We start from the raw sequence: 11,156 nt of genomic DNA on the forward strand, positions 1-11,156 counted from the left end.
CTGATATCTGGGTCAGGGGTCCTTTTGGCCACAGCTAACTGTTGAGACAATGCCCAGGGGAAGCCACAGTGCTGCTTTTATAGAATGATCCTATCTACAATAGGTAATCACACTCCCTGTGAGCTCTCTCTCTCTCTCTCTCCCTCCCTCTCTCTCTCTCTCTCTCTCTCTCTCACACACACACACAAACACACACACACACACACACACACACACACACACACACACACACCACAAACAAACAAATAACCTAAATCAATTTTCTGCTTCAACTAGCCAGAAGGGACACTGTTGTCTATCAACAAGAACACTGCTCAGCCTCTAGAAGAGTTCAAAACCAGCCTGGACCACATAGCAAAACAAGTATCTCAGAATAAAGGGTGGATATTGCAAGACACACCTATAATCCCAGCACTCGGTAGACTGAGGCAGGAGAACATAAGTTTGAGTCCAGCCTGGGCACATGGCAAGCCCCTGTATAAAAACAAAGCAAACAGCTGCCTCATACAAATGAACTCTAGATACCTTGGGTGTTTAACATGCAGTTTGTAATTCAAGCTGATTCAAAGAAAACCACTTACTCTGACTTTAGGTCACATGGCTAAATGGGAGTGGGCACGAAGCAGCAGGGCCTGAGAAGCCAGTCTGATCCAGATGCTCTGTACATAAAAGGCTGCTGGTGACCACGAATTGACATCCATCTCCACAAAAATCATGATTTCTCTTTTTATTAGCAGAGTTCCGCAGGGACACACCATTTCCAGTACAGGACTCAAGGGTTAGCCTGCTGTCACAGTGTTGATGGTGCACCTTGGGCCTTGGGCCCCAGTGTGCAGGCTCAGCAGTATCTCCTTTTGATCCTCCTCATGCAGAGGAGGTAGGAGGAAGGGGTCTCGGCTGGCATTATCTTCGCCTTGGCTTCTAGGATGTAGAAAGTCTGCACGGTGAGGCAGCTGACTATGGGGTCAGGGTCTCTCTGCATATACCTGAAGACTTTAACAGAAAAGGGGATGGTACAGTAAACAGAAAAGTGAGCAGGCTGAACCAGGAGGACCCTGGCTCTGCTTGGAGAAAGGAGGCAAACTGGCAACTTTTACAATGCAAGCAATGATTTCTTCTACAAGTCCACACTGCTAATTACAATCAAGACCCCAAACTTGCCCCAGGCTCAGGGAGACACAAAACAGGATGCCTTTTTGGTCCCTCCCCAGCTCTGGTCTCCTTCATCCAGTATGGAGTCCTCTGACCCCCAGAATTGCAGCCCAGCAGAGAGCCACACCTGGGGGATCACTGTGTCATGTGGAGGGATAGAGAGAGAGGGGAGAGAGAGAGAGAGAGAGAGAGAGAGAGAGAGAGAGAGAGAGAGAGAGAGAGAGAGAGAGAGAGAGAGAGCAAAGAGCACATGTCTCAGAGACAGTGAGGTACATGTTCCCACAGTATAACATGAGCAGTGACGAAGCTCCTGAGAGAAGGGGCTGAGGACCCTTTGGTACCCCAGGGAAGAAGGTAGGTAACTTTCTTAGGGAGAGTTTAAGGGACCAGCCTGGCCGACAGACAGCCTCAGGCTCAATGGCAGTAAAGTCTGTAAGAGTGTAGGAAACAGAGGAGCTCTGACTGAGAACCCAGGCCTCTGTGCCTTGGGGATGAGGCTTCTGTCTTTCTGGATGGATGCTGGTCTTTATGAACCCTCCTGCTTTCACTTCTAAGACACCCCTCTGATACCATTACATCTAAAAGATTCAAGCAGTAGGCAATGGGGTGACTACTCACCTGCTAATTCCTCTTCAATTTCCTCTTCCTCAGCCTTATGAAGGTTCCAGATGATCTGACCTATGGTGGCACATATGCACTCAGTGGCCTCACAAGGGGTCAAGGGGCTCTAACTGTAAGCTACCTGATAAAAGCCATCGTCCTGACCCTCTGTCTTCGCCACCCTTGCTTACCAGCCTTAGGGCTGGGCTTGCTTCATGAGGTCAAAGTGCTTCTCCAATTCTGTGAAGGGCTCTAGGCAATTGAACCAGGTAAAGGCTTTAAACAAACACCACTTCAAAGGTATTGTCCAAGGGGTGACAGGAGGTAGCATCTACCTGTCCTTGAACTTCCTCCACTAGGAACAACCCGCAGGCCTGATGCTCCACCCTTTGGGAGCTATGTTGCCCTGGTTTCTTAGGAGTTGCCTGTACTGCTAACAGATAGGTCATCCCTACCCCACCAGGGGCTCCCTGTGGTGGGAGCAGATGGGAGTCCTTCCCAGGGACTCTTTAATTACCTTGGGTCCCATAATTAACTCCTCACATGCTCAACCCAAAATCGGTTTAAAAAACCCAACTTCAAGGTGACAGTGGCTCCAAGAAGATAGAGGGCCATCATACCTGCAAACCACACGGCAACTTGGCGGATGGGGCCCTGTGGACTCTTAAAGAGGGCCACAGTCTGCTTCAGAAACCAGAGTGCCCTGCTCCTTTCCTGCTTCAACTGAAAGAAGCAGCATTAGATAACATAGCTGCCGATTCTCTTGCCTCTCAAGCTAAGAAGGATGGGAGATAGATATCATCCCAACCTCAAAAAGATCTTCCAGAACCTCCTATAAACTCAACCCTCATGCCCCAGCTTCCAAAACCTTATTTCTTCCGTGAAGTCTTCCTAGATTGACCAAGCCACAGGAATGGCAATGTATACAAAGGCCATGACACACTGAGTCTTCAGGTCTACTGGTGTCTAGGTTTACGTGTAACTGTAGTCTCGGGAATTTAAATACTTGGTCCCTAATTGATGGCACTGTTGGGGGTGGGGGGTGGTTTAGAAGGAGAAGCATGTCACAGGAGGCAGGCTTTCAGAGTCTAAAGATGTGCCATTTTGAGTTTGCTTTCTCTGCTTCATGTTTGTAGTTCCTGCTTCTGCCACCATGAACTCTAACGCCCTGGAGCCATATCACAAATAAACTCTTCGTGATGTTTAAATCACAGCAATCAAAAAGGAACTAATCCACTAAGCATTACCCTCTGCCATTTCTCCCTGGGAAGATGATGCTGTCTGGGAAGGGTTTCTTCAAACCCAAGCTAGGCCAAGTCCCCTGCCTTTGTATTAGAACCTGCTTTCCTCCAACTTTACCCTTTTCCAAAGTACTCCGAAGTTACCAATTCAGGTACCTCATCTCTGCAGGGTCAGAGGTCTCTCATCTCTACAAGAGCAGAGAGCACCAATAAGTGGCCTGCACGAAGTAGATAGTCTGTTAACTCAAATGTCTTGGGAGCGGAGGGAGGGGTCAGGGCTGACTCCCTTGTACAGGCAGAATGACACATCAGCTTCTGGCTTACCAGGGCACTGAGGATGGTGAATACATCATTCTTGGCAAAGACCGCTTTGAGTTTGGACCAGTGCAGGATGACAGCTATGCGGCAGAGGATGAGCCTACAGACCTGCAGAGATAAGAGGCTCAGCACACGGAACCATGGGAATGGGGTCAGGCAAAGAGGCAGAGGGGCCCAGGAGGGAGACAAGGAGCAGCTCATTTGGCCTTGGCGTACTGAAGACTCAGAAACTGCAAGGATCCAGGGTTAGGAGAAAGGTGGAGCCTGTCTAGGCATCCGGCTCTACTGAGAACCATTGTTTTTTCCCATGAAGAAGTTGAAGTGATGGTTCTAATGCTTTTTCCAGGAGTAATGCTGAGTCCCACAGCAATGTGACTCTACAGCGCAGCCTTTGCACCATGGCTTTCCAACCCAAAGCGGTCACTCTGAAAACAAATGCTCCTATTTTTAGCCTCCCTTGAGACATGCTTTTGCTATGGATTCCAGGCCAGCCCCAATTGGTATGTTAGGATCTTGAATGCTAGGCTCACCAAAGTATATCACCTCACCCAGGTTTGTCAAAGCCCTAGTACTCCATCTGGGTGGTCCCTGTTTTACAGAAAAGTTGACTTGACCAAAATATCCCTGAGTTCATGGCGGGGGGGGGGGGCATCCCTTTCTGTCACATGCTCAACAGCATCCTTGAATGTATTTCAGGGGTCTCCTGTTACAAACCAAATCAGGAGTTTCTGAGTGTCTAGCTGTGCATGCTTCTAAGCTCCTAAGCTCAGAACTTGGCCTGTCATAGTCCAGGTCTCTATGCTCTGCCCAGCATCTAACCCACAACTGGAGCTCTCCCGCCTTGAGAGCCCCATTTCTTCTCATTGGTAAGGCAAGAGCAGAAAGTAGTCTAGAGAAAGACTACAAGGGCCAAGGCAACGCAGCAGAGATAGAGGAGCTGGTACCACCACGAAACTTCCTGAATCCACAAACTTCTACTGGAGTTGGTAGTTAGCTGGGTCAAACTGGAGCCAGAGGAGACTCAGCACACTAGCCAGTCAATCACCTCTACTCAACCTCCCCAACATCAAAAGTCTAGTGCCCCGCCCCCTCAGTGTCACACAATCCTGCCACAGCCCTGTCCAAGGGCTTACCATGTTCTGCATTAACTTCCAGTGAGAACTGAATGCCAGGCACCATGGTCCGGCTTCTTACCTCCACCACGGCGGCATTTACATCCTTCAGGTGAAACACAAGGAGCATTAGCAAGCTGAGGACCTGGTGCCTCAAGGGAAAGACAAGGGTCATCCTCGAGACCTTAGCCAGGACATTTTCATACATCTCAAAGGTTGTCAGGCGCAGCTGCTCTGACTCCTGGGTAAGAAGACACACATTCAGGAAGACACAGACACCTCTATGCCTGCTCTGGTCACTCAGGTCAGAACTCGGAGCTCTGTTCCCACCAGCCACCTTCCCCTATCTACTTTGACCGCTCATCAGCACAGCTCTCATGCATTGCTCTCAGTGACCCTCCTCTTTCGACTATTATAAAGCAAGAGTGCAGATGCAATCAGTCCCCTAAGAACACTGTTGGGGCTAAAAGGAAAGGGCTATTTTTTTTTTTTTTACAATAGCTCCACCCTTCTCCATTGGGTCACAGCTACCTAGGGTAAGAGAACAGCAATGTCTTGATCCCTCAGGGACTTTACCTCCTCAAAGAAGTGGACCAGAGTGAAGGTCAGCTTAATGATGAAGGAGGAGGACTGATACCAGGTGAGGTCCTTGAGGATGCGCTGCAGCAGGAGGAAGGTCTCCATCACCAGGTCACTGCTGGAGGAGTAGCAGCAGCTCAGCACGAAGGGCTGCAGGATGTTGAGATGCTTCATCTACAGAGGAACAGCCACTCAGGATGCAGTCAGGAAGCATTCCCTGCAATGCTGACCCTCAGGCAGACCACTAGGCACAAGCTCTCACACATTGCACTCGGGAAGTAGAAATGGCCCCAAGATCGGATGGTGGCCAAACTGGGCTGCCAATAGGGTACCTGGCCAGCAGCCTCCTGTCCTTCATGGGAAGAGGTGAAAATACAGAGGTTTTCTGTCTCCTGCACCATAAATTCCCCTCCTCATTGCTTTCCTCACCCCGACGATGCCAATCTCCAGAGATGGTACCTCTGGGATCCTGGGATTGGCTGGACCTATTTTCAGAAGTGACTTATAGAATGACTTCCTCTGGGACCTTTCCTGGATAGGAGCATGGATGACTCAAGCCAACCTGCATTCTCTACTTGGAGGACTGGCCTCAAAAGGACCTATATTCTAATTCCAAGTGTGTCACACCCTATATATGACTGGCCACACTAGCTCTCCAGATCCACCTATCCCTTCTCTATGGTATGCCCTTTACCCCTGTTCCATTTTCACCGTGTTTTTGTGCTTTGCAAAGACTTCTGTGATCTTCAGGAATAGATGCGCCGTGACTAACTCATCACAGTTGAACCAATTTGCCAGAATCTTCGTGGCAACTTCATCCACAACACTTGCCACATCTGGACAGTTGAGCAGCTGGCAAGCAGAAACCAAGAATGACAAAAAGGTAGGCAAGGGAAAAACTGGATGCAGATTCCGCCTAGGGCCTTGGTCAAAGCTTAAAGGACAGTTCATACCCTGCCATTCACTTGTGGTGCAAATCTTCCGTATGCGTCTTTGAGAAGAGTGATGAGAGACAGACAGAAGAATGCACATGGTCCTCACGGATTCTAGAGCTTTAGTTGGGGAGCCGTTAAAGACATGACCAGGAACTGCCTGGAGAACATTCCAAGCAAGTAACAAAATACCGCAGACTGAAAGCAGCTACAGAGTATTGTGAATGGGAGATCATAAAGGAGGCAGAACTTGAAATAAACTTGAAGATAGAGGACCTCATGAAGCCCCAAGTCTTTAGACAAGAAGGCCAATAATTTAATAGGCAAAAGAAATGAAAAGGATTCCCAGAGACCAGAGGACTTTGCATGCCTGTGTGTGTGTGTGTGTCTGTCTGTCTGTCTGTCTGTCTGTCTGTCTATGGACCTGTGTGTGCATGTGTGCATCTGTGTCTATGGGCCTGTGTGTGTGCATGTGTATGTCTGTATATATGTGTGCATGTATGCATGTATGTGCCTGTGACTGTGTATATATGAATGCATGTGTTTGCCTGTGTCTCACTGTGTGTGTACATGTGCGTGTGCATTTGCGCGCGCGCGCGTGTGTGTGTGTGTGTGTGTAAAACCATGTAGACTTCAAAGTGGCCCATTCTTTTTTTTGTCAATTTTATATTAGATATTTTCTTCATTTACATTTCAAATGCTATCCCAAAAGACCCCTATACCCTCCCCACCCCCCGCCCTGCTCCCACCCACTCCCATTTCTTGGCCCTGGCATTCCCCTGTACTGGGGCATATAAAGTTTGCAAGACCAAGGGACCTCTCTTCCCAATGATGGCTGACTAGGCCATCTTCTGCTACATATGCAGCTAGAGACACGAGCTCTGGGGGTACTGGTTAGCTCATATTGTTGTTAAGGTGGCCTATCCTTGTCAATTAGAACTTCTTAAATTCTCTGAGCCTGATTTTTGTTCTCTCCAAAGTGAGAAAAACCAGGACTCAGCTTTGCAAATACTCTGAATTAAAGCACACACCCCTCTCTGTTTTAAATTCTTCTGCCTGTGACTGCCTCTGGATAGAGGTAACAGTGAGCAAGGAGCTATAAGAGACAGCAAAATGTCCCTGAGTGTCACAGGTTTTAGCATTCTGTCTAAGCTCCACCCCATAGTTACCTGGCAACAGCCAGGTATGCTCTGCCCCATAGCTACCTGGCAACAAGCAGGTAGGCCTGGCCCACTATAAAAGGGGCTGCTTGCCCCCTCCTCGCCCTCTTGGTCTCTTGTTTCCCTCTTGCTCTCTCTTGCCTTCTTGCTTTCACTCTGTCCCCAGGACTCTTCCCTCCTCTCTCCCCATTCCCTCCCCGCCCCCCCTCTCCACATGCTCATGGCTGGTCTCCATTCCTCTGCTCTTCTATCTCTCTCTCTCTCTGTGTCTGTCTGTCTGTCTGTCTGTCTCTGTCTCTTTGTCTCACTATCTGTCTCTGTCTGTCTGTCTGTCTGTCTCTGTCTCTCTGTCTCACTGTCTGTCTCTGTCTGACTGTCTGTCGCTCTCTCCCTTTCTCTGCCTCTACTACCCTCTTAACTCCCCTCCCTATGCCCTGAATAAACTCTATTCTATACTATACCGTCATGTGGCTGGTCCCTCGGGGGGGGGGGGGGGAAGGGATGCCTTGACATGGGCCTGAGGCATCCACTTCCCCCATACCTGACTACACATCCATAGAACATATCTCCCTTCTCTTTATCTTTTTATAAACACATCAACAGACATGGTCTCTCACCTACACATCTGGACCCACTTTCTCAGCTGGTACTTATTCCCCACTTTAAAACTGTCAAATTCCCCTCCAACTGGGCCTCCCCCACCTCTCTCCCTGAACGCCTTATCCCAAACATGCTAACCCCACTCCAGCCTGAAACTCCAATAAGGCCAGCAGCTGAGCAAGTGCTTATATGGGTGTCTACTTGTTTCAGCTGGGCATCAGCTTTTGAGCTTTTTGAATTCTAGAGTATTCCGCAGTTCAGCTGCTTCTACATCATAGCTGTAAACTAGGGAACTTAGGCCAAACTAATGCCTGCGTCCACCCTAGAGAAGTTCTGAAGAAATAAGCATTGAGTAGCAGGAGAATGTACTGTGGGGTTTAGCACCCTCTGGAGCATCAGCTCTCAGCCTGTGGATAACAACCCCTTTGTGTGTGTGGGTGTGGGGTGTGTGTCACATATCAGGTATCCTGCAAATCAGATATTCACATTATAATTTATAACAACAAAATTATAGTTATGACGTAGCAACAAACTAATTCTATGGTTGGGGTTCACCACAACATGAGGAGCTATGTTCAAGGGTTGCAGCATTAGGAAGGCTAAGAAGCACTGCCCGAGAGGATTTTAATATGTAGCCAGGGCTCAGAACCGAGAGGATTCTAATATGCAGCCAGGGCTCAGAACCGCTGCACTAGGAAATCAACCTCTGGCTGTGTATGCTACTCTTCTGGGCTGTTTCTCAAAGCTAAGCTCAGGGGCCATCTGCTTACACAGCCAGCTGAATGCTTTAGAAACCAAAGGCTCCTGTGGACCCCATGTCTGCTGAGCTAAGGATGTCTGCTGAGCTAAGCCTCTCCGATAAGGACTCAGGGGTTTATCTGCCTTGTGATCAACAGCCTCAGTGGTTTGATTACACCAATTCCTGAGATCACTGCATAAACACCCCCCAACTAGTCAGGCCTCTGTATCCTCCAAGAGAATTCTTCACATCCTTATCAAGTGTCTGCTAGCATCTTAGAATGAAGATCACTGTTCATATCCTAGTACTATTGCTATCGTATTATCTTCTGTCAGAATTCAAAAGTAATCCCTTTCTTTTTCTTTTCTTCTTTCTTCCTTTCTTTCTTCTTTCTTTCTTTCTTTCTTTCTTTCTTTCTTTCTTTCTTTCTTCTCTTCCTTTTCTCTTTCTTTCTTTCTTCCTTTCTTTCTTTCTTTCTAAGTAGGTTAGGACTAGTGATCTGGATCAGTGGATAAAGGCTCTTGCTGCCAAGATTGAGACCTGAGCTCAGCCTCTGGGACCCACGTGATGGAAGGACAGAACTGGCTCTTGCATATTGTTCTCTGATTGCCATATGTGCGTGCGCGCGCACACACACACACACACACACACACAAAGAAAATGTCTTTGAAACAGGTAGCTTGGATTTTTAAAGAAGCTGATTTAACCCTTCCTGTCTGGGCCGGTGCCCTGAGCAAACCTTGGGTGTGAACTCCGCAGATAGTCCCACAACACCCAGAGGAAGATCCACTCCCTGATACTCTTAACACACCCAGGATCATAGGATCCCCTGAGCAGACCTTGGGCGCAAAGTCCGCAGCCAGTCCTATAACACCCAGAAGAAACTCCACTCCCAGGCACTCTAACACGCTCAGGATCCTGGGATCCTAGGAGCTTGCTCACACAATGATCTCAGGGTCACAGAGGCAGCTTGACTCCCAGGAGCTCTGACACAACCAGGATCACAGGAAGGATGGGCTCCTGTCAGATACAGCAAGGGTAGGTAGCACCAGAGATAATCAGATGGCAGGATGCAAGTGTAAGAACATAAGCAACAGAAACCAAGGTTACTTGGCATCATCAGAACCCAATTCTCCACCACAGCAAGTCCTGGATACACCATCACACCAGAAAAGCAAGATTCAGATGCCAGCCTGTCCATGGGCAGAGATAGACCAGGCCACTTCTCTCCCTGGGAGCCTTCCAGAGCAGCTCCCTGGTCACAGTTGCTTCCCTGGAAGATGTCCCCACTGCCCTCTGCCCACCCTTCACCAGTCACCTCTGTCAGGAACACCAGGGCTGTGAGGTAATTGGTACAGCTTGGGTTCTGAAGGGTCTTAATGAAGAAGCTGAAGACAGGGCGATTGTGCCAGCAGTTCTTGATGACCAGAGATCTGAGATAACAACAGAGTGCTCAGATAAGATGGAGGCCACAGAAGAGGGCCAAAGCACAGAAGGGTCTCCACCCAGGGACAGGACACAGCTCACCTGGCTAGCAGAGTGACACCTTCATAATGGCTTTCAGGGCTGACAAGCAGTTCCCAGCCCCCAAGTGTCTGAATATAAGACATGTGGTTTATGTACCCAGAGCTGCGCATTAAGGTCTTCAGTGCCTCTACAGAAGAACTGGGGACACAGCAGGAGTCAGGGAGTCACTGCCAGCCATACTCTCCTAACCCACATGACTCCCACCCATCCTGTGACTAGTGAACTTGGCCATGGAACACTTCCAGACCAAGAACATTTCACAGTTGAATCGGACAAGGGTTATGAGGGTCTCTGAGGCAGCACAGGAAGCCTGCAGAGACTGGAGGAATGGAATCTAGGTTGTGGCCCATGAATTTTGCTTTGATTTTGCTTTAGTACAAAAATAAACAAACAAACAAACAAAAACCCCAAAAACAAAAAACCAAAACTCATTCACCCACTGGGGCAGCCACTTTAAAGTCTTTTCAAGGAAGTCTGGGAAGGCTTATTGAGTCGATGTGTGTGTCATAAGTGTGGAGGGTGTGAAAGACCAAGTTAGTGAGGGTGCCAAGGTGCTGTGTGCAGAGCATAACCCTTAGCACACTGGCCCAAGAGCCCAAGGTACCTCACGACATCCACAGATTCAGTTTCAGGCAGCGCCTCCTGGGCCACGGTGCTCCCTTTAGTCACCAGGGAAGAGATTTGGAAAAGCAGTGCCACGAACAGGGAGGCGAAGAAGGTCTGCACCTCGAACTGCTGGCTTGGTACCAGCAGCAACTCATGGATGGCCCTGGTGGCCTGGAGTGAAGAGGAGGCCACGTTTACCATCACTCATAGTTCCTGTCATAGTCCCTATCGCCTGTCCAGGGAAGTCACTGATATTGCCAGCAAGGGAAGACCAAGCACAAGACAGACTGCCTCTAGAACACTGTTATGTGGTCTTGTAACTATAGGTCCGCTTTAGCCTCTCAGGGCTCTTCAGCATCTAGGCAGGCCTGGGGTGTTTCCTTACAACACTGCACCCCCACCTCCAGCACCAAAATCTGACTCTTCTGTTCTAAGCTAGAAACCCCCTTTCTATCCCAGCCTGGAGACTCTGCTATTAGAGTGTCCAACTAAACATGGGTCCCTAAATGGTACTACTGGTCCATAGAGCCCAAGCTAGCCCATCAGAAATCCCGGTGTGTTTCCTTCTCAGCTCCCAGCCCCGCCATACA

At 48.9% G+C, this 11,156-nt stretch overlaps 1 protein-coding gene across 2 annotated transcripts in view; it reads right to left on the reverse strand.

Annotated features, from left to right (window-relative positions):
• Positions 1 to 712: 712 nt before the first annotated feature.
• Mroh3 (maestro heat-like repeat family member 3) overlaps positions 713 to 11,156 on the reverse strand; it is a 31,161-nt gene continuing 20,717 nt past the window's right edge. The window contains exons 13-23 of one of the 2 annotated variants that reach the window (NM_001329610.2): position 11,156; positions 10,565 to 10,737; positions 9,961 to 10,098; positions 9,752 to 9,866; positions 5,714 to 5,854; positions 5,000 to 5,176; positions 4,506 to 4,664; positions 3,318 to 3,419; positions 2,373 to 2,475; positions 1,771 to 1,830; positions 713 to 993 (exon numbers count right to left, since the gene is read on the reverse strand). The exon at position 11,156 is cut by the window's right edge and continues 147 nt beyond it. In NM_001329610.2, coding sequence (NP_001316539.1) covers positions 839 to 993; positions 1,771 to 1,830; positions 2,373 to 2,475; positions 3,318 to 3,419; positions 4,506 to 4,664; positions 5,000 to 5,176; positions 5,714 to 5,854; positions 9,752 to 9,866; positions 9,961 to 10,098; positions 10,565 to 10,737; position 11,156 — 1,324 coding nt within the window. In that variant the 3' untranslated portion in view covers positions 713 to 838. The remainder of the gene's footprint in view (positions 994 to 1,770; positions 1,831 to 2,372; positions 2,476 to 3,317; positions 3,420 to 4,505; positions 4,665 to 4,999; positions 5,177 to 5,713; positions 5,855 to 9,751; positions 9,867 to 9,960; positions 10,099 to 10,564; positions 10,738 to 11,155) is intronic. The other variant, XM_030243372.1, reaches the window with a different exon arrangement.

Source organism: Mus musculus, chromosome 1, assembly GCF_000001635.26.
Source record: "Mus musculus strain C57BL/6J chromosome 1, GRCm38.p6 C57BL/6J".
Taxonomy (NCBI): domain Eukaryota; kingdom Metazoa; phylum Chordata; class Mammalia; order Rodentia; family Muridae; genus Mus; species Mus musculus.